Genomic DNA, 22,803 nt, shown 5'->3' with positions numbered 1-22,803 from the left:
TGCCATGGCTCCATCTGCATGTGTATCAGAGGATGGTCTTCTTGGGCACAAATGGAATGAGCAGCCCTTGGTCCTTGCTAGGCTGGGAAAGTGGATGCATGGTGAAGGGAATACCATTATAGAAGAAGGGGAGGGCGATGATATTGGGACTTATTTCTGGGAAATCAGCAAAGTGAATAACATTTTAATTCGAAATGAAATATATCCAAATAAAAATCAACAACAACAACATGGTGTTTAGAGCTTCAAATAAAAAAAGCCACAATCAGGAAACAGAGAATTGTATGCCTCTGGTTTTCTTCAAATATGCTCTTGGCCCGGGTCAGTTCTGGGCCCAGGCTGGACCAAGCAGGTTCCTGCCACTGACTGCTCCTCCTTTCCTGTTTCCAGAGACACCATGCAGATTATTCTTGGGCCAGGGATGTGGGCAGAGCTGGGCAGAAGTGGCTGTCTGTCCTGTGGTCACAGAATTGTCCACATTTCTGGGATTTCAGCACTCTCCACCACGGGATTTGGGTGCAGGCTTCCTGATTGCTTTAATCTCCCTTATACCATGTTTACATTTCCTGGGAGATATTACAGAAAAATTGATGTTTATCCCATTAATTTGTTCAACACTCTCATCCACAGAGTTTAATTTAGAGGTAACTATATATGTGACAGCAAGCATACTCAGTGGGTAATATATGCATGATGAACTTGAAATTCACAGAGTTGGGAACACAGTGAACAGTGACTGTATAACTGCCTTTGAATCTCAGTCTGACCGGGAAGTAATTTTGATGCCCAGTCCCCATGAGAATGCACAGATCCATCCCTCCCTGATAGCTGTGGGACGTCAGATGTTGACACTAATGATCAATAAAGAAGGTTCTTAAGAGTGAAGAGTTTGAGATTACTCTTTTATTCACCAGAATACATGCAATTTACTTGATAGTAACCAGATGCAGGTAGTCAATATGTACAGTCTATATCCTTATCAAAACAGAAAAGCAAATGAACAAAACAACAACACATAAATAACAAAATTTCAAATGAGTAGAAGGAAAACCAAATAACGAAAATGATCAAAACTCAACCAAACTTTACATAGAGGAATTGCACTAAGCATTCTTTTGCTGCTCCTTTTGCAGAATAGACTTATAGCCTGTGGCTTGCCTTGGAGACATAGCAGACAAGCAGTTACTGTTGGTAATAATCTTTTCAAGAGGAGTGGGAGTAGGTCTGTTTTGTTGGAGTGGGGGTATTAAGGAAAAAGCCATCCAACACTGAGTATAAATGATATTACAGACTTGTCTCAAAGTCTTTCCAATGTTGTGAACTGATCCCCGTGAAACTCTTTTGGATGACCCATCAGGACAAGTACAAATTTACACGTGCACAGTCTTTCTGGATGACCATCAGCTCTTGATTGATGTGCATCAGCACTTCTCTGAGTCCCTCCAAAAGTGTACACTTGCTGGAGAGAGGCGAGGTGAAAGTACAGCCTATTCAATCTAAAGAAATCAAGCTAAAGGAGGAAAATGCAGTCCACGATAGCTATGGACATTACAGATGAGATGCAATAGTGGTGTATTTGCTGTGCACACTTGGTACTCCTCCTGTAGCTCTTCTCTCCAAGGGAGATCTTGTCCTGGTCTGTGTCATGTTCGAGTTTCTGCTGGAGAATTTCAGACCTAGCAGAGCAAGGGAAAAAGGTTTAGTGAGTGGTTGTCAATTCAGCTCTCCCTCTTACATCAGCTCTATTCAGTTGGACAATCCAGCATGACCTGTCAGCTGAGGTCAGACCCTGCATTCCCAAGTGTCATAGAGTACCTGCGCTTGGATTTATATCTCAGGTTTTAAAACTGCTAGAATTTGAACTGTGGAGTATGTACTGTACTGGAATTTAGAGAAAAATGAGCATATTTTCCCACTTGTCCAGGTATGTTATATTGAATAATAACATTGTAGCTATGTCTGTATCTGACTTCAAGAGAGGTATGAGCAACCTAGAATACCATGTGGATGCCTTCTGGAGAACATGCCCAGAATTGAGGTGAAACTTCTGATTATGTTAGCACTGAAGGAACCTGCCTAGGTTCCATTTGTCAACTACTGTATCTGCAAATACACAGAGAAGCCATCTCACATCAAATCCATGGGAATTGCATAGATCCTGTAATCACTGAGAATGTGCTCCATGCAAATCTTCCCAGCAAACACACAGAACATCAAAGGTGATTGTGATGTAGAAACAGAACAGCACCCCTGTAAGTCTATGGGTAGTGTAAGGCAATTTGTGACAGGACAGAAGAGAAAATGTGCTCAGATCTTTCCGGAGAGATCACAGGAAGAAAGGAGTAGAAAATACCAAGAAATCCAGAGGATCATATATATTGTTTCATGGGCAAAATTCACATAAACTGTACCAGAACAATACTCTCAGTAGCTCTTTAGCTGCCTGAGGCTGAAATCCATGTGGGTGGTCATTCACCCAAAAAGGGTATTTTTATAGGAAAGGATATTCAAATGGCTTCTGCCAGCCTGTGTTCCTATCTGATCTCAAAGATATCATAATGCTTGTACATTGTTTCTCACAAGTCACTTTCCTGGGTGATCAGTTCTTTCTCCTTCCGGGTGTCTTACATTCTTTCCTCTAATCCTTCCTTATTCTGGTCATTGGAAGGTTGCACTGTCAAATGAGGTATGGATGCATGTGTGCATGCACAAACACACACACACAGACACAGAGAAACACTCATACAATCTCCCAAACACACAAGACATGTGGGTTCACACAATATAAGCATAGTACATTGAAGTAAAGTGTTTACTTTCCCAGTTAATGCTTAATGTAAAGATTCCCCCAGGATACGCTAGAGGCACAAAAACAAATGTTGAGTGGGATATGTACATAGTGGTTGTATCCTATAGACAGCTCAGTCAGTGATGTGCTGTCCTCCCATAAACCGACATAGAATCAAGGTTCTTGCCCTATTACCCAATCTGGCTTAGCAAGTTCCCAAGGCTGTGTAGAGCAGTGTTGATTCCCAGAAAAGGATCATATGTTGGCGGTGGACTAGATGCTTTTTCTTGTTCACTGTTTCAGACTTTTCCCAAAGTGTGCAGCTTCTTCTCATAGAGCTCGAGCTCTCTTTACCACAGCCTGACTTCATGCCCAAAGTGATGATCCCAGAATCATAGGAAATCTCCATTACCAGGATCCAAATAAACAAATTTTCTCTCAGTAATGTGATTGTGTCACAGATATTTTGAGTAAGTAAGTAAAAGCTTGTGTTGATTATTTCACACTGAGTCATAATCCATGGAAGGACTCCACCATAAGGTATATTTTCACTTTTTGGCTGATGGACATGTGGATAGATTCTCCTTCCAGGCAACTCTGGGACCACTACAACACTGATGCTCCCAAGTTGCAATGGCAACACCTACTCCTTGTGGTGGAATCACTGGGTTAACTAAAACTTCTGTTCCACTTTCTGAACATGGCTTCTCATAGGGCTACCTGTTCTTACACTCCCAGACCCATCTGAAGTTCATCATTTCTGCTAACTCCATTGAGGCTGAAATTAACTGAAAGAAAATGATGTTGATTAACAGCACTTGCAGAATGCTGCACAGATAACATAGGGGAGTGCTTTGGATTATCTGTGCACCTAAAGGGGCTCCTGAAACTGCCCTGTTCTTGCACCACAGCATAGCTATGGGACTTTTGCTGGATGATGATGCAACTCCAAGCAACTCAAATTCTCAATGAATAAAATACAAGCCATCTCCCAGGTGAAGTTGTACTGTGCCAAGGTAACTGGAAAGAAACGGTAGCAGGCAATGTGGAAAGCAACCTCGGAGAAGACACAGTGAGTGACATAACCTTCCAGTGGGCTTTCACAATTCACAAAGGACAGAGAAGCAGCATAATCTCATGGATTTTATAGAGAAGCCTTGCCCTTACCTCCCTGTACTCCTTTCCTTTGATGTGCTCCAAAGGATTTCAATGCAGATCAGTAGTTTCCCCCTAATCACTTGAAAATCTAACTTTACAGGTGTTTTTGTGTCTTTGTTTTGGGGGTGTTGCATTTCTTTTTTTTTTTCTTTTTTTCGGAGCTGGGGACTGAACCCAGGGCCTTGTGCTTGCTAGGCAAGCGCTGTACCACTGGGCTAAATCCCCAACCCAGGGTGTTGCATTTCTAAAGGACTTTATTGTCCTGCTTCTACACCATAACAAAAAGGGACCTGCAAGCTCCAGGCCTGTACCATTTGTTACCACTGTGAAACACAACTCACTTGAACATATTTCCCACTCCTCCCCCAGACCTCACAAGATAAATATGTTACAATTTTTTTGAAACAGAATAAATTAATAGCTTAAGTGTCCTTTTGCTGTACAGAGATAGTTGGAGATCTAAAATGATTGTTCAGCTGTATTTCATGCTTCATGGATGTAAAGTGAACTCTTAGAGTACTTTTCTCATGAAACTTGGAAATAGAGGGAAACATAGGTTCACTACTGCATAAACACACACACACATACACACACACACAAACACACATACACACACTCTCACACACTCTCATACATACAAACTCTCATGCGGAATAGATTTTAAACATCACCCAGCATTAGAAAAATACACAGCATGAGCATAAACATGCTCAGCCACTGCTGGTAAACACACACACACACACACACACACACACACACACACACACTCTCTCTCTCTCTCTCTCTCTCTCACACTCACTCACACACACACACTCTCTCTCACACACACACACTCACTCACACACACACACTCACTCACACACACACATACACACTCTCTCTCACACACACTCACACACACTCACTCACACACACACACTCTCTCTCACACACACACACACTCACTCACACACACACTCACTCACACACACATACACACTCTCTCTCACACACACTCACACACACACTCACTCACACACACACACTCACACACACACACAAACACACACACACAGAGATACACACTCGCATGCACAAATGAAAACTTTGCTCTTATGCAGCACGTTTCCTGTTGAGTGAGGAATTAGTGGGAACAATGCTGTGTACAAGTCTCTTACACTCAAGCAGGCTGTGCTGCCCTGGCCTGTACTCATTTCCACTTCCGGAAACCTTTCTATGCAGATACTTGATGGTCCTACAAGTAAGTTACATGCTCTGCACAGATAGCCTAAACAATACAACATCAAATTCCCAAGAGAGAGATTTCTAGGAAAAGACTCCATCAGGCTCTATGCTGACTCATCATAGGCCCCTCACTAAAACTACCCTGTTTCCTTCATAGAAGACTTTGGAAGCATCAGAGGAGACAGTGACTCATGGTCAGTTACCAGGAACTTTTCATCACATTAGAGTTCCTGTGATATTAAAACAACCTCAATGTCAGTCAGAAGGAGGCTAAATAAATAACATACAGTGACTTTTCTGAAATGCAGCACTGTGTACAATATTGAGAGGGAATCTATCCTGAAAGAATGTCGTGCCCATAATATAGTCAGCAAAGCAATGTCAGCAGAGGGATGCACTCTAGGATTCCATGCAAGATCATGCTGAAGCCAATAAGACAAACCAGATTCTTCCCAGGGGATACCTCTGTTCAGGTAAAGTGAAGAAATCTAATACTTATTTTGAAAATAACAGATGGTTTAAGAACGTGTTGAGACAAATAAGAGAGGGGGCTCCACCTGGAACTGGACCGGTGATGCAAAGACTGCTGGCCAGCACAAAACAGGAAGCTTCATGTTTGTTGTGAGACCTGGGCTTAAAGGATTAAGTTGGATAATGACTGGACAAAATTGCTTGTCATGAACTGGCCTCCCCACATGCTCCCTAAGATGCAGGTCACCACAGCAATGCACCTTTCTTGGTAAGAATTGGGGGTATATACGGATAACTTTGTTCTTGAAGGCTCAAATCTCTCATGCCAACCCTCAGCCTTTGAGAAACCTTTTCCACATCCTTGCTCTTCTAACCAGCTTCAGACTGTAAGGCCCAGATGTGAACTCTCCAGGAGCACTCAAATAAGACAGGACTGACATGCTGCTCCTCAGGCTCTTTAGTTACCCAAGATCTATGAAGCATGAAGACACCATCTTCATATACAGGGAAAAGGGTGAGTAACAACAAAAGCCACCACAAATGACAATGAGAACCATTTCTTTGCCATTTCCACCAGGCTCTCCTCCTTGCAAACTACTTGCATCCTGGAGTCTCACAGGATCCCTGTAAAGAAAATGAGCTCCAGGCTTTGGCTTCATCCCTCAAAGCTCTGTTCTAGTCTAAAGAGGGGTTCCCACATAGCACCCTCCACACATAATGGCATGTAGTGCTGTGATGTGTGATCAACCGATCTCCCTTAATAAACTGCAGATTCTCAACGAGCAGTACCATTTGCTTTCCAAACATGCAGTTTCTTGAAAAAGGGCTATCTCCACAGAAAGTCTTGTAAACCATCACATAAATGAACACTTGGATGAGACAGAGGACAGTACATGGATCAGTCAATAGACAGTAACATTGGTAAGACATGAGGACATCCTGACCCTGAGGCCTAACCCTACCTGCTGTTGCTTGGCACTGGGGACACAGATGTTCATTCCGGCCTCTTCACAGAGCCTCTTTGTCTCCACAGAGGATGCTGGCAGTTCAGTCTGCTCCACCAGCAGTTCTCTCTTCTCATTCAGCAAAATCTGTATTTTGTTCTTCAATTGAGCTTGTTCACGCAGGAGCTGGGAGTGCCTGATGCTGAAGCACAAACAAAAAATGGTAAATCCCAGCCAGCTTCTATTTGCCTGTCACTCTTGCAAGTCCAATCATCCCTTCAAGGGTCCTCATCCCTAGACATCCCCAGAATCTACTATCCCAGTTAGCACCAATTCGAGGAGGTCAAATCCAGAACCCACATTCCACATGAATCAAAGTACTTCTGATAATCCTGACACTAAGACGGTTTATATAAATCAAGGAAGAAGAGATGGTCCATATGGGTGCTTATATGTCCATGGTATGCTACAACCATCTTCCCGTAGTGGGAAAATCCCCTCTGAGGGGTAGTTGAAGACCCAATAGCTATACAATCTTTCCATGTGTTTCTCATGGATCACAGATCTTTAAATCTCCTGTCAGAGTCCTACAGGTTCAGGGTTGATTGATATTCACATAGTAGAACAAATCTTTACTATCTAGAGGATCCTCAATGGGGAAAATAACAATTGGAGTGTCTTCTACACCCTTCACATGTAGGACAACTGAATCCAAGAGCTACAAATCTAAGACCCTTGCCAGGAGGCAGGCTTCTTATTAAGAGTTAGACACTACGGAACAAGAGCCCTGAGTTTGGTTCAAAGTCATACAGGACAGAAGCATTTCCTGCCTAGTGCTGGGTTCTCATCTCTGTCAGCGACTCACCGGTAGGAACTGTTCACTTGTATGAGCTCCTTGTACCTCTCCATGGCATCACTTATTGAGTTGGTCATCATTTGCATAGCCATCATTCTCCTCTCATGTTCGGATTGAAGTATTGGCAATTCGACATCCAGCCTGTGTTGGGACATGGCCCAAGGAACAAATAACCATCTGAACTCATGATTTCAGAATTAGATGAATTGTAAATAAAAAAACCCAATAAAAAATTCAAATTTAAGAAATGAGGGGGAAGAATGTGGCAAACACAAAGACCAGAGCAAAAACACAACAGTGAGACTCCAACAACATTTCTTTCAAGGAAATATTTCTACGCAAATCAGCAAACATATATTTTGAAATAAGACTCTTTAAAAGGCCGTGGAGATATGGTTCTGCAAAGACCCTCTATACTGGAGTGGGTGGAGCCTGTGAAATGCTTGTTTGGGAATAACAAATGTCCAGAATTTATTACCACAATCACCATTTCTAGGTCACAATGAACGGTCTCTTGATAGGTAAAAAATAAAAAAAATAAAATAGTCAAAAATAAAGTTCAAATCAGGCAAAAAAAGATTACGTTAAATCAGACTATTGACTGGATTACTTAAGGCTAGTTTATGCCACATACTTGCTCCTTTGAACTGGGTCCTATTTGTGCTGATTAAACTTATCATCTTTTTTTTTTTTTTGGTTCTTTTTTTTGGAGCTGGGGACCGAACCCAGGGCCTTGCGCTTCCTAGGTAAGCGCTCTACCACTGAGCTAAACCCTCAGCCCCTAAACTTATCATCTTGGGCACAGGACAACAGAGCCAGGTTACCAGGTCCAAGGAGCTGACTGTAAAGAGTTGGCCAGGTAAGCATGAAGGCATTGCCTAGTTCCGTAAGAAGTTTTCTCCAGTCTGTGCCAGAGCCTTGGGTCCAACAGATAGTTGTGATGACATTTCCTTTGTTTTGAAAACAGGGATTCTCAAACCTTGTTTCCTACTGTTCCATGAATTCCCAGAGGGCATAACTACTTTGACAGGGAAGAGGATTTGTAACCCCTCCTTCCCTCAGGAGAGTCCTATCTACCACCTAAGTAAATAGAAGATGCAAAGTGCTCTGCTGATCCATGTGGGCTTCCATACCATCATGACCTGCAAACTGTCCATCACACAAATCCTCAGATCCCAGTAAACTCCCCAGACTCCCTGACCATGAGCATAAAACCCACAAATACTTTGACATACATACATACCAACCCATATAAAAGACAAGTAGAATCCCAACTACATGCATGGAGGTGCCATAGAATCAGTGTATAATGAACAAAATCAGAGGAAAAGAGTGATGACGTCCAGGCATTTCATTCCCTCACTTAGAGGCAGCAAGTGTGACCAGGTCCTTCTAGCTGTTGACAGAACCAATGCTAATCCAAGGAGCTCAGGGTCAAGTACAAAAGAGGTTGGCCCTAAACACGCAGCAACTAGCTTATCTCACAAGCAAATGCCTGCCAAGGCTCTTTAAAATCCAGGATGAGAGGTGAAACTTGTCGAGCTATGAGGAAATCTTGGGTTAGCAGAGAGAGAGCACAAGACAGTGAACAGGTTAATGGGCATAATGACTACCTGAGGTCCCAATCATCATAGATATAAAGGTCCAGGATTTGATAAAGTTCATCCCTCTCAAATTTACACTTCTGGATTTCAAGTTTGAGTTCCTCCAGTTCCTTTCGACACTTCTCTTGCTCACTGATGACAATTTTGGATGATGCCTTCCTACCAAATCCTGATAGATAAATAGATAGATAAACCCAAGTGAATTTGCATATTTTATGGCCCATGGGCAGAAAAGATCATTCTGAATCCCAAGAGGAGGTTGAGGAAGGGGAAATTGTAGAGACTGGGTGAATCCCTGAAAGAGAAGAAAAGCTTTCTTGAACTGGATTCTTAAGCTATGTCCCTCTTCCCAAGCTCTAATGCCATACAGGTGCCACACTCACTATTACAGGACCCCTGGCACTGAAAGTTATAACCTGACTGAAACATAAACATATGGGACATTGTTATCTCATATCAGCTGTGGTGCAGATAATCCTGGAGTTCATGATGCTTAGCACCATCAAGCTCTAATCATGTGTGTTCCAGCCCAAAGTGTCTGAGAACTCAATTCATTTCTCGGGGTGCATCCTTCCTTGTTCTCGCCATCAGAGGCTTATGTAACCTACAGTAATCTAGAGGATGAAGTGCTTCAACTCCCAACCATGGATGGTCACATTGTTAATCTCACAATGCCTCCTCCTGCCATTCATTGACACTCACAATTAAAAAGCTTCCAGAAAAGAAACTGAAGGCTTACCACTTTCTGACTTTCTCTCAAATTAATGATCGGGAACTCCTGACTCTTGGTTTGCCTTTGAGAAATCCCAAGGCTCCTGCTTGTAAGGCCTAGTCTTAGAAGGCACATCTCAAACCTACCTCCTTGAGGATGTTCCCCAACTCTGCCCAGGACTCACCAAGCCTTCCCCGGAATGATTTCCTCCTTCCTGTTTTACTAGAGAGGAGGTCATCTTCCTTCTGCCTTGGTGTGGTCTCTCCTTGATCAACACTTTCCTTGCGAAATAGCCTGAGCAGCTGGCGAAACATGCCTGCTTGTGAACCCAAAGGGAACTGAAGGAATATCCCAAAGGCAGTTGGTGTCACCACAACACTGGTGACATCACAGAAGATTCTAGGGATCTCTTAGATACAATAGATTGTCCAGTGAGGGGCTTACTGATGATGTCACTGGGAAGTTCTAAGGCCTACCTGCTAACTAGCTTTACCCAAATGGATCAATTTCTGTGGGGGCCCTTTCCTCCAGTCTCTCATATGTCACTGGGAATACTGTTTGGCAACCTCTATTCCAAAGCTAGATGTTTCTCTCTGCTTCATTAGAAGTCATCAATAATTTTGCTCGGGAGAGTTGCTTACAACCCTGAATTAGAGAACAGATTTTTCTTAGCACCCAAATCTCTAGGGACTAAGGAGGAGGGAGTTTTTTCTTAAAAGTAAATCTACTACTGGAAACAATGCATGTGACACACATTTCGATTCCTAAGATTTTCCCTTTTTCGGGAGGCCAATATATTTCTTCTAGACCCTTGAGTGTATAAAACCTGGGAATATTTGCTTGCTGTGCAGTCCTTGACAGCTGACATTGTTTCCATTTACATATCCATGTATTTCACAAAATGAATGGTCTATAATCCTATTTTTTGCAATAAAAACTCCTTTTTCTTGGGAACATAGGGATCAACTTCAGGCCATTTATAAAATAATAAATTTCTGTACCTTTTATATATTAAGTTAGACATCCTCCCTTTCACAAATATAACAAGACAATTAAATTGGACATCAGTGAGCAAACATCAACCTGGACCATGTGTTACCACATTGTAACCACATAGCCATCCCTTCTCCAATATCATTCTTCCTGAATATCCAAGTCCAATCATGAGGATATTGGGGCTATACGCTGAACTTATACTCATAGCAAACATGAAAATCAGGCGGATGGGCAGGGAGTGGAATGGCCTAAGGTTAGGCTAAGCCTCAATTTTAATGGGTCCATAAGTTCAGGATGGAGTCCATTTGGCATTGTCATCTGTGGCTTCTGTGTTCTTATCCTGGGTGTGCTGAATCTGTGATAAGATGCCACCTAACCTCACAGACGTCAGGGTGAAAATCATGTATGACTTTTCTGGGAAGAACTCTGCCTTTTCCTACCCTCTGGAGTTATACAACATCACTATGCACAGCTCAGAAGAGAGGGATGGAGATTGTGGAGGCCTTAGAAGTTGAGGATCTTTTCTGATTAAGGCCCATATTTTTTCCTATGTAATTTTTCCCTTGCTCTTTCCCTAATGATGGTTGACTTCATTCCTGGCCTGAAGTAAACTGGATTCCAAGGTTTTGGATTAGGCAAGCCCCTATTTTTGAGATGACAGGCCCAGGAAGGGATCCCACTGCATACAGGTTCCTATTCCCAAGGAAGTTGTTGCTGCAGAATCACAGCATGGGGGCAGCAGCACAGGATATCTCCCAGCTTTCTCTCCTGCACCTGCTGCAACTGTAAGAAGGCTGTTTGTTTGTTTGCTTGCTTTTTATTGGAAATACCTACAAAGCTGGTCAGAGTTGATACAGGCCTTTAATCCCAGCACCCACTAGGTGTTTTTTTAAAAATTATTTTGTAATTGTTATAATTCATGTTGTTTCCCTTGGTAATTCCCTCTACCTATTTGCTCTGTACCTAGAATGCTAAGCCCATGCTCTGCATGTTCCTATGATTCATGTCACTGATTTTATTCTTACTGTGCACACCACAGATCACCACATTATTTACTTTCAAAGAAGGAAAACAGACAGAAAGAAGAATGTTAACTGTATGGTCTCAGGTAGCCAACACATCCTGAGTGTAGGACTGTATCCCAATCTTTTGGATTCCTCTAGCTCCTGGCTTTGAGATGACAGTCTCTGCAGAAGTCTCTAGTTGGGTGGCAGAGTGCCTGGAATGGCTGACAAACATGGCTGTCCCCTGAAGGTGAAGGCTGGCCCTTCAGTGCCTCTGCAGCCTGAGGCAGTGGTCTGCCAGGAACAAAAGAGCACTTGGCCAGAGCTGTTAGGGGACTGCATTTTGTGTGAGTTGTGCGACCTGGATGAGCAGAGGCCTCCAGAGTCCTGATAAAGGGAAGCAGAGCCACACAGATGTGAGGGAACAGTGGATCTGTGATCTGCAAATTCTCCATTTCCTTTATCTTTGCTGTGTACACAGTATGTGTGAATGACAAGGGCATCCTACTTCATCACATCCAGTCTCTCTCCATGTAAAGCGTTTGCTAGTGTAAACATAGTAGAGTTAGTTCAGCAATACATTGTGTCCCATTTTGTTAAAGAGCTTTATTTTATTTTTATTTATATATATTTTCTTATTTACTTAACATGCTGCTCACTGCCCCCTTATACCTAGTTACTCTCTCCCACAATCCTTCCTCAATTCTCCTCGCTCATTCTTCTCTGAGTGTATGAGGGCCAGCTATCTCAGTACTTCTCCAAAGCCAATTTACCTTTCCTGGGGGCATTGCTGAGGATGCTGGTAATGGATGCCTTGGACTTGCCTTTCTTCATGCTCCACTTTGCTGGATTTGGGAAGTTGGTGCAGAACTGTCTCAACTTGGAACTTCATCCAGATGGTACAGAAGAAGCAATTGTTTTGTTAATATTCTTGACAGTATATTTCCATCAAATGTATTCCTACTAATATCCTACAATGACAAAGGTAATAGGACACTGCACATCTCTTCCAGGAGTTTCCAGTTCTGAGAGCAGCAGAGTGGAAGCCCTCAAAGCTGGCAAAGTTAAGTGACGTCACAGAGAGGACCTAAGGGCACACTGCTGCTTTCCTAGAGGACCTCCTAGGGACTTATGTCTATACACCCATATCTAGCTTTGGTGGATATACATACATACATACATACATACATACATACATACATACATACATACACACACACACACACACACACACACACACACACACACACACATATATGGGCCCCATGTAGGGCATGCACTGAACATCTGTTCCTTCAGTCTCTGCTCTAAACTTTGACTCCATATCCCTTCCTATGGATATTTTTGTTCCCTCTTTTAAGAAGGTGTGGGAGCATCCTCATTTTGGTCAGCCTTCTTCTTGAGCTTCCTGAGGTCTACATATTGCATCTTGGGTGATTCGAGCATTTGGGCTAATATCCACTTATCAATGTGTGCATACCAAGTGTGTTTTTCTGTGATGTGGTTACCTCATTCATTTTCTAGTTTATTCCATTTGCCTATGAATTTCATGAAGTCATCTCCATTGTGTAGATGTACCACATTTTTCAAATCTATTCCTCTGTTGAAGGGCATCTGGTTTCTTTCCAGCTTCTGGCTATTATAAGTAAGGCTGCTATGAACTTAGTGGAGCGTGTGTCTTTGTTGTATGTTGGAGCATCTTTTGGGTGTATGCCCAGGACAGGTATAGCTGTGTCCTCAGGTAGTGGAATGTCCAATTTTCTGAGGAACCTCCAGACTGATTTCCAGAATGGTTGTACCAGTTTGCAATCCCAGCAACAATGGAGGAGTGTTCTTCCTCCACATCCTCACCAGCATCTGTTGTCACCTGAGTTTTTGATCTTAGCCATTCTGACTGGTGTGAGGTGAAATCTCAGGGTTGCTTTGATTTGTATTTCCCTTATGACTAAAGATGTTGAACATTTCTTTAGGTGTTTCTCAGACATTCAATATTCCTCAACTGAGAATGTTTTTTTTTAGCTCTGTACCCTATTTTTAAAAGGGTTATTTGGCTCTCTGGAGTCTAACTTGAGTTCTTTGTATATTTTGGATATTAGTCCTCTATCAGATGTAAGATTGGTAAAGATTTTTTTCCTAATCTGTTGGTTGCCGTTTTTGTCCTTACAGAAGCTTTGCAGTTTTATGAGGTCCCATCTTCTATTCTTGATCTTAGAGCATCAGCCATTGGTGTTTTGTTCAGGAAATTTCCCCAGTGCCATGTATTCGCGACTCTTCCCCACTCTTTTCTATTAGTTTGAGTGTTTCTGGTTTGATGTGGAGGTCCTTGATCCACTGGGACTTAAGCTTTGTACAGGGTCATAATAATGGATCGATTTGCATTCTTCTACATGCTGGCCTCCAGCTGAACCAGCACCATTTGTTGAAAATGCTGTCTTTAGGCAGTCAGGACTGAGATGACATCTGAGGAGAGCTTGGCAGAAGAGCTGGGCTGGAAGGACAGGCTGGGTGAGAGCCACACAGGGAAGATCCGGGACCCCTGCTGATGTCACTCTCAGCTGTGAGCAGCCACCTTTCCCAGGGACAATGTGGGACTGAGTGGCCCAGCCACCCTGCTGCCACTGCCGCCCCGCAGAACAGCCCCAGCAAGAGCCAGCTGAACCACAGTGTGGACACACTCCCAGGCCACTGTGGCCCAGCCCTGCCTGAGAGGATGAGCAGTTCAGATGCTGGGGCTGGAGGAGGAGACAGAGCTTAGTGTCACCCTCACCCTTCAGATGCTGATGCAGGGGAAGGAGGTGGGCAGCATCATTGGGAAGAAGGGAGAGACTGTAAAGCGAATCCAGGAGCAGAGCAATGCCGGGATCACCATCTCTGAGGGCTCCTGCCCTGAGCGAATTACCACCATCACTGTCTCCACAGCTGCGTCTTCCATGCAGTCTCGTGATGACCTTCAAGCTGGATGAGAACCTTTGTGCTGCTCCTGCAAATGGTGTCAGTGTCTGCAGTCCGCCAGTGACCTCGTGCCTTGTCATCCCTGCCAGCCAGTGTGAATCACTGATTGGGAAGGCAGGCACCAGAATCAAGGAGATCCGAGAGACACTGGGAGCCCAGGTGCAGGTGGCAGGGTCCTGCTTTCAAATTCCACAGAGCGAGCTGTCACTGTGTCTGGGGTGCCTGACGCCATCATCATGTGTGTGTGCCAGATCTGTGCTGTTATCCTGGAGTCCCCTAGGTACCGGCCTCCTCTCCAGGAACCAGGGTTTCTCTGTCCAGGGTCAGGATGTAGCAGTGGCCCTTGCAGAGGTCACCAAGCTCCAGCAGCTCTCAGGCCATGCAGTTCCCTTTGCATCATCCAGAGTGGTGCCAGGACTGGATCCCAGCACACAGACCAGCTTGCAGGAGTTTCTGGTTCCCAATGATCTGATTGGCTGTGTGATCTGGCTACAGGGCAGCAAGATCAGGGAGATCTGGCAGATGTCAGGGGCACACATTAAGATCAGGAACAAAGCAGAGGGTGCTGGGGAGCGGCTTGTGACCATCACTGGCTCACAGGTCTCCATTGCCCTGGCTTAGTACCTCATCACTGCATGGGCCACCGCCAGGCTTGGATGCCTACATTGCCAAGATGGCAGTGGCCAGTGGGAACAAGAAAGCTGAAAGGCAGAAATTCTCCCCCTACTGAGGCACAGGCTGGGGCAGGCAGGACCGCCTGCAGGGGCTGCCTCTACATCCTTCCTGCCCAAGGAGACTCCACCACAGTGTCTCAAGCGTCAGTAATGCCAGATGCATGGATGCACCCCCTACCTGCCCCATCTTTGGAGATCCTCCTCAGAGGGGACAGTTTCTGGCCCAGGGTTCTAGGAGTTTGGCAGCCCCAGAGCAGGGGCTCCACCCCTTCAGACCTCTGCTTGGATGCAGGGAGTGGCTGGAGCCTCCCCAGTGCAGTGCATGGGAGAGGCTACTCTTGTCCTCTCCATCCCTTTGGGCTTCTTCCTGCTGCCCCAGTGGGAATTGAAGGAGAGTGAGGGGTGGCTGGGGCCAAGATTCTCTTCATCCCCTGCAGATCCTGCTGCTTCCACTGACACCCTTTTTGAATGGAATAGACATGCTGGGCTTGTGGGTGGATTTGGGGGTGGGGGTAACCCATAGACAGGGCTCTGCCTAAAGCAGGGGTTATGGCCTGGGGGCAGGGGCCCAGTTCTCAGCAGCAGACACTCTGTACAGTTTTTTCAATCCCCGTGTTTGAATAAATATTCTGAGTGACAAAAAAAAATGCTATCTTTCTTTCATAGGATGGTTTTAGATCCTTTGTCAGAGATCAAGTGACCATAGGTAGGTGGGTTCAATTCTGGGTCTTCAATTCTGTTCCACTGATCTATCTGCCTTTCTCTGTATCAATACCATACAGTTTTTCCGACTATTGCTCTGTAATACTGCTTGAGGTCAGGGATGGTGATTCTCCAAAAGTTCTGTTATTGTTATTTGCTATCCTGGCTTTAGGTTTTTCCAAATGAATTTGCAAATGGCTCTTTCTATCTCTATAAAGAATCTAGTAGGATTTCTGATGGGGATTGCATTAAATCCGTAGATTGCTTTTGACAAAATGGACCTTTTTTTAACCATATTAATCCTGCCAATCCATGAGCATGTGAGATCTTTCCATCTCCTGAGATCTTCAATTTCTTTCTTCAGAGACTTGAAGTTCTTGTCATACAGATCTTTCACTTGCTTTCATACCATGATATTTTGTATTATTTGGGACTATTGTGAAAGGTGTCATTTCCCTAATTTCTTTCTCAGCCTGTTTATCCTTTGAGTAGAGGAAGGCTACTGATTTGTTGAAGCTAATTTTATAAGCTGAGAGTTTGCTGAAGTTGTTGATCAGGTTACATAATTCTCTGGTGAAACTTTGGGGTCATTTAAGTATACTATCTTTTTATCTTTAATATTGATATTTTGACTTCTTCCCTTCTAATTTGTATCCGTTTGACCTTTCATTGTCTGATTGCTCTGTATAGGATTTCAAGTACCATATTGAATAAGTAGGGAGAGAGTGGGCAGCCTTGTGTAGTCCCTGATTTTAGTGGTTTTACTTCAAGTTTCTCTCCATTTAGTTTGATGTTAGCTACTGGTTTATTGTATATTGCTTTTGATATTTTTAGATATGGACCTTGACTACATGATCTTTCCAGGACTTTTATCATGAAAGGGTGTTCAATGATGTCAAATCCTTTCTCAACATCTAATGAAATAATCATGTGTTTCTTATCTTTGTGTTTGTTTATATAGTAGATTACGTTATTGAATTCCCATATATTAAACCATCCCTGAGTCCCTGGGATGAAGCCTACCTGATCACGATGGATGATAGTTTTGATGTGTTCTTGGATTTGGTTTTCAAGAATTTTATTGAGTATTTTTGCATGAGTATTCATAAAGGAAGTTGGTCTGAAGTTCTCTTTCTTTGTTGCGTCTTTGTGTGGTTTAGGTATAAGAGTAATTGTGATTTCAGAGAAGGAATTTCGTAGTGCTCTGTCTGTTTCTGTTGTGTGGAATAGTTTGGACAGTATTGGTGTGACGTCTTCTATGAAGGTCTGATAGAATTCTGCACTAAACCCATCTGGTCCTAGGTCTTTTTGGATGGGAGACTTTTAATAACTGCCTCTATTTCTTTATGAGTTATGGGGTTGTTTAGATGGTTTATTTGTTCCTGATTTAACTTTGGTACCTGGTATCTGTCTAGAAAATTGTCCATTTCCTCCACATTTTCCAGTTTTGTTGAATATAGACACTTGAGGTTAGATCTGATGATACTTTTAATTTCCTCAGATTTTGGTGTTATGTCTCACTTTTCATTCCTGATTTTGTTAGTTTGGACACACTCTCTGTGACCTCTGGTTAGTCTGGCTAAGGTTTTATCTATTTTGCTGATTTTTTCAAAGAACCAGTTCCTGGTTTTGTTGAATCTTTGTATAGTCCTTTTTGTTTCTACTTAGTTGACTTCAGCTCTGAGTTTGATTATTTCCTTCTTTCTACTCTTCTTGGGTTTATTTATTTCTTTTTTTCTAGAGCTTTTCAGATGTGCTGTCAAGCTGATGACCTATACTCTCTCCTGTTTCTTTTTGCAGGCACTCAGAGCTATGAGTTTTCCTCTTAGCGCTGCTTTTATTGTATCCCATAAGTTTGGGTATGTTGTATCTTCATTTTCATTAAATTCTAAGAAGTCTTCAATTTCTTTCTTTATTTCTTCATTGATTGACTTGTCATCGAGTAGAGGGTTGTTCAACTTCTATGTATATGTGGGCTTTCTGTCGTTTTTGTTGTTATTGAAGACCAGCCTTTGTCCGTGGTTATCTGAAAGGACATATGGGATTATTTCTATCTTCCTGTATCTGTTGAGGCCTGTTTTGTGACCAATAAGGTCAATTTTGGAGAAGGTATCATGAGGTGCTGAGAAGAAGGTATATCCTTTGGTTTTAGGGTGGAATGTTGTATAAACATTTGTTAAATCCATTTGGTTTATAATGTCTGTCAGTTTCCCTAGGTCTCTGTTTAATTTCTGTTTCCCTGATCTGTCCATTGATAAGAGTGGGTTGTTGAAATCTCCTACTATTATTGCGTGAGGTACAATGTGTGCTTTGAACCTTAGTGAGGTTTCCTTTATGAACGTAGGTACCCTTGCATTTAGTGCATAGATATTTAGGATTGAGAGTTCATCTTGGTGGATTTTTCCCTTGATGAATATGAAGTGTCCTTCCTTACCTTTTTAATGACTTTTGGTTGAAACTCAATTTTATTTGATATTAGGATGGCAACACCAGCTTTTTTCTTTGGGCCATTTGTTTGGAAAGTTGTTTTGCAGCCATTTACTCTGAGGTAGTGTCTGTCTTTGTCTCTGAGGTTTCTTTCTTATATGTAGCAAAATGCTGGGTCCTCTTTACATATCCAGTCTGTAAGTCTATGTCTTTTTATTGGGGAATTAAGTCCATTGATGTTGAGAAATATTAAGGAATAGTGACTGTTGCTTCCTGTTATTTTTGTTGTTAGAGGTGGAATTATGTCTCTCTTTCGGTTTCATTGCAAGGAGAGTATATTCTTCCTTTCTGTATGGCATAGTTTTTTTCCTGGTGTTGGATTTTCCCATCTATTATCCTTTGTAGGTCTGAATTTGTAGAAAGATGTTGTGTAAATTTGGATTTGTCATGGAATATCTTGGTTTCTCCCTGTCTGTTAAGTGAGAGTTTTGCTGGATAGAATAGCCTGGGCTGGCATTTGTAGTCTCTTAGGGTTTGTATGACATCTGTCCAGGATCTTCTGGCTTTCATAGTCTCTGGTGATAAATTTGGTGCAATTCTGGTAGGTCTGCCTTTATATGTCACTTGACATTTTTCCCTTACTGCTTTTAATATTCTTTGTTTTGTGCATTTGGTGTTTTGCCTATTATGTGACAGGAGGAGTTTCTTTTCTGGTCCAATCTATTTGCAGTTCTATGGGCTTCTTGTATGTTTATGGGCATCTCTTCCTTTAGGTTAGGGAAGTTTTCTTCTATAATTTTGTTGAATATATTACTGACCCTTTAAGTTGGGAGTCTTCACTCTCTTCTATATGTATTATCCTAAGGTTTGATCTTCTCATTGTGTCCTGGATTTCCTGGATATTTTGGGCTAGGAGATTTTTGCATTTTAAATTAACTTTGAAGGTTGTGTTGATGTTTTATATCTTCTGCCCCTGAGATTCTCTCTTCTATCTCTTGTATTCTGTTGGTGATGCTTGAATCTATGATTCCTTGTCTCTTCCTTAGGTTTGCTTTGTCCAGGGTTGTCTCCCTTTGTGCTTTCTTTATTGTTTCTAGTTCCATTTTTAAATCCTGGGCGGTTTTGTCTAATTCCTTCACCTGTTTGATTGTGTTTTCCTATAATTCTTTCAGGCAGTTTTGTGTTTCCTCTATAAGGGCTTCTACTTGTTTACTTGGGTTGTCCTACCTTTGTTTAAGGGACTTACTTATGTCCTCCATCATTATTATAAAACGTGATTTTAAATCTAAATCTTGCTTTTCTGGTGTGTTTGGATCCAGTATTATCTTTCAAGAGAGAACTGGGCTCTGATGATGCCAAGTAGGCTTGCTTTCTGTTCCTAAGTGTCCTGAGCTTGCCACTAGCCGTTGGGTTGTCTCTGGTATTTGCTTGTTTTGATGTTTCTTAGAGTGGCTTGACCCTCTGGTAGCCCTCTGTGTCTGCACCCTTCTAGAACTGTTTTCCTGTTTTCTCTCAGCCTTTTCTTAGAACACATGCTCCATCTCACGTGTTTAGGTGCTCCTGGTGACTGTCAGCCACAGACAGGAATGAGAAGGGTCTTGCCCCTGATTGCTCCTGGGTCCTTGAACCCAGGGGGACATTTGGCACTAGGCAATTTCCTCTTGGGTATGGAATGTGGGCAGAGGGTAGTCTCCTCTGATTTCTCAGGAGTGTCCACACTTCTGACAGGATTTGAGTGTAGGGAACTCTGCTTCTTTGTATTAAAACAAAGAAAAACAAAACCACAAAGATGTGGGCTTATTGTGCACATTAGCAGGTCCATACAGTAAAATGCACAAAAGTATATGTACCAATCACAATAACAGCTCTAAATATAATGAATTTGAAATAACATGGTTGGCTGACATACGACAATATAACATTGAGTCCTTCAAGCCTTTACCCTCACCACCATTTAAAAGTGGCAACTAAGAAAACCCAAAATCTAATAATTCAAATACATAGTGATTATACATAGTGTCCCCACCAACCACCTTGAGTTACTGAACCCTTTCATGATTTCTTGCCATTAATTAATTAATTAAGTAGGAAATCATGCTGTAGCAATGTATCCCTCAGAGACGTGCAATCTGTGAAGAGTTTAATGTGCTTCATGGGAAATCCTACTGGAATAAATAGGGTTGGTTGTTTTCCAGTAAATATGGAGTGAAAAATAATTTTTACTCCAATCTGAGGTATAATTTCAAGGTTTAGGGACACAATTCTATACATTTACAACTATAACAATCACCCAGAACATTCGCAGTAAGCCTGTGACTGTTGGCTAGATGGGGATGAGTGTCTTTCAAACTTCATCATGATTTTTGCTAAGATCTTCCCTGTAATTGGTGGCTTGGCTTCCCTCAAACATGTGCCAGTTGTCTAGAATCTCCTCCTTGGTTAGCATCTCATCCTCGTTTTTGTCTGACTCATACACCAGATGCTGGGCCTCAGCCTGCACATGGCCATAGTCCTGAGGGAGGATCCAGTGGCAAATCTCATCTTTGTCCAGCTTCCCATCCTTGTTCAGATCTCAGAAATCATTGAACTGCTCCCATTCAGACAAAACCCAGTCTGGCTCAGGGCCATGGTCCTTGTAGGAAAACATGTCCATAATGTATGTGTGTCCATCATGGTCCACAAAACCATCCCCGTTGTTATTGATATCCTCCAGGGTTTCCAGAACTACAATCTCATATGTTCAAACTCCTCCAGGTGCAGAAAGGCAGTGAACTCCTCTCGAGTAGCTGTCAGGTCGCCATCGAGGTCTGAAGCCTTAAACCTCCATTAATCTCATGGTAGCAACTTTTTAAAGGTATGATGATCAGAGCTGTCTTGGAATTCAGCATGGTTTCCCAGGTACTAGCCATAGATGGCCGCTCGTATTCTTCCCAGGAGATCTTTTTGTCTATGTTCCAAACATAATCCTTCCTGACTTTAGCCACATTATTGTAGATGTATCTTTTCTTTACCCATTTCATCCAAACTTTCAGCTCCTCAGTAGTAATAAGGCCATCTCCATCTCTGTCAATTTGATCAACAATTTTCCCCAGCCTCTCCTTGCTCTCATCCAGTCTTAGCTGATCAAAGGTCTTGGAGTCCTCCATGCCCAGAAAGACCTCTTTATCGTACTGGAAGCCATAGTTGTCCTTGGGCTGCCACTCGCTCAGCTCCTAATCGGGCTGAACTAAGCCCATAGTGCCAGCACCAGTGCCAGCAGCAGTCCCAGGGCAAGTTCGAGGTGGACTCCTCATGTCAGAGTCTTGAGCAAAGGGATTCTACCTGGCAGTTGGGGCTCGGTGCACCGTAGGTGCTGTCCTCTCCCCAGTGAGGGCTTTTGTTACATTTCAAATGTTATCCCCTTTCCTGGTTTCCCATACACAAAACTCCCTATCCCTCCACCTTCCCCTTATTCTACGAGGGTGTTCCCACACCCACCTACTGACTGACCCACCCACCCACCCTACCTGTCTCCCTGTCCTTATTTTCCCCTATACAGGGGCATCAAGCCTTGGCAAGACTAAGGGCTTCTCCTTCCATTGTAGCAAGGCCATCCTCTGCTACATATGCCACTGGGGCCGTGGTTCTGTACTTGTATACTCTTTGGATGGTGGGTTAGGTCTTGGGAGCTCTGGGTTGTTGGTATTGCGGTTCTTATGGGGTTGCAAAGCCCTTCAACTACCTCAATCCTTTCTCTTACTCCTCTGTTGGGGACCCTGTTCTCAGCTAAATGGTTGGCTGCAAGCATCTGCCTCTGTATCTGTCATGCTTTTTGAGCAGATCACCATAGAACAATGAAGATGTATTGTATTGGAGTGATGTTGTATAGACAAATAGATGATTTATTACTTCTTTTTTTTATTAACTTGAGAATTTCTTATCTACATTTCGAGTGTTATTCCCTTTCCCGGTTTCCGGGCCAACATCCCCCTAATCTCTCTCCCCTTCCCCTTCTTTATGGATGTTCCCATCCCCATCCTCCCCCCATTGCCGCCCTCCCCCCAACAATCACATTCACTGGGGGTTCAGTCTTAGCAGAACCAAGGGCTTCCCCTTCCACTGGTGATCTTACTAGGCTATTAATTGCTACCTATGAGGTCAGAGTCCAGGGTCAGTCCATGTATAGTCTTTAGGTAGTGGCTTAGTCTCTGGAAGCTCTGGTTTCTTGGCATTGTTGTTCATATGGTGTCTCAAGCCCTTCAAGCTCTTCCAGTTCTTTCTCTGATTCCTTCAACGGGGGTCCTGTTCTCAG

The 22,803-nt window shown here is 43.0% G+C and overlaps 1 protein-coding gene and 3 pseudogenes across 2 annotated transcripts; 2 read left to right on the top strand and 2 right to left on the bottom strand.

Moving 5' to 3' along the window:
* LOC134480312 (partner of Y14 and mago-like) overlaps positions 1 to 22,803 on the top strand; it is an 81,157-nt pseudogene that overhangs the window by 18,899 nt on the left and 39,455 nt on the right.
* Spetex2el5 (Spetex-2E protein like 5) lies at positions 889 to 10,916 on the bottom strand. 2 transcript variants are annotated; one of them, XM_063267827.1, is made up of 5 exons: positions 9,942 to 10,916; positions 9,055 to 9,214; positions 7,487 to 7,582; positions 6,604 to 6,787; positions 889 to 1,676 (listed from the first exon to the last, which is right to left on the bottom strand). In XM_063267827.1, the coding sequence occupies exons 1-5, from the start codon at positions 10,069 to 10,071 to the stop codon at positions 1,671 to 1,673; spliced, it is 576 nt and encodes a 191-aa protein (XP_063123897.1). In that variant the 5' UTR covers positions 10,072 to 10,916; the 3' UTR covers positions 889 to 1,670. The 2 variants fall into 2 exon arrangements, with proteins under 2 accessions (XP_063123897.1, XP_038940322.1); XM_039084394.2 differs by having other exon boundaries at positions 7,451 to 7,582; positions 9,942 to 10,876.
* On the top strand, positions 14,468 to 16,233 carry Pcbp4-ps5 (poly(rC) binding protein 4, pseudogene 5; annotated as a pseudogene).
* Rcn1-ps8 (reticulocalbin 1, pseudogene 8) lies at positions 19,475 to 22,339 on the bottom strand (annotated as a pseudogene).

Source organism: Rattus norvegicus, chromosome 9 (assembly GCF_036323735.1).
Source record: "Rattus norvegicus strain BN/NHsdMcwi chromosome 9, GRCr8, whole genome shotgun sequence".
In the NCBI taxonomy this organism is placed as follows: Eukaryota; Metazoa; Chordata; class Mammalia; order Rodentia; family Muridae; genus Rattus; species Rattus norvegicus.
This window is presented reverse-complemented; position numbering and strand designations above follow the sequence as displayed.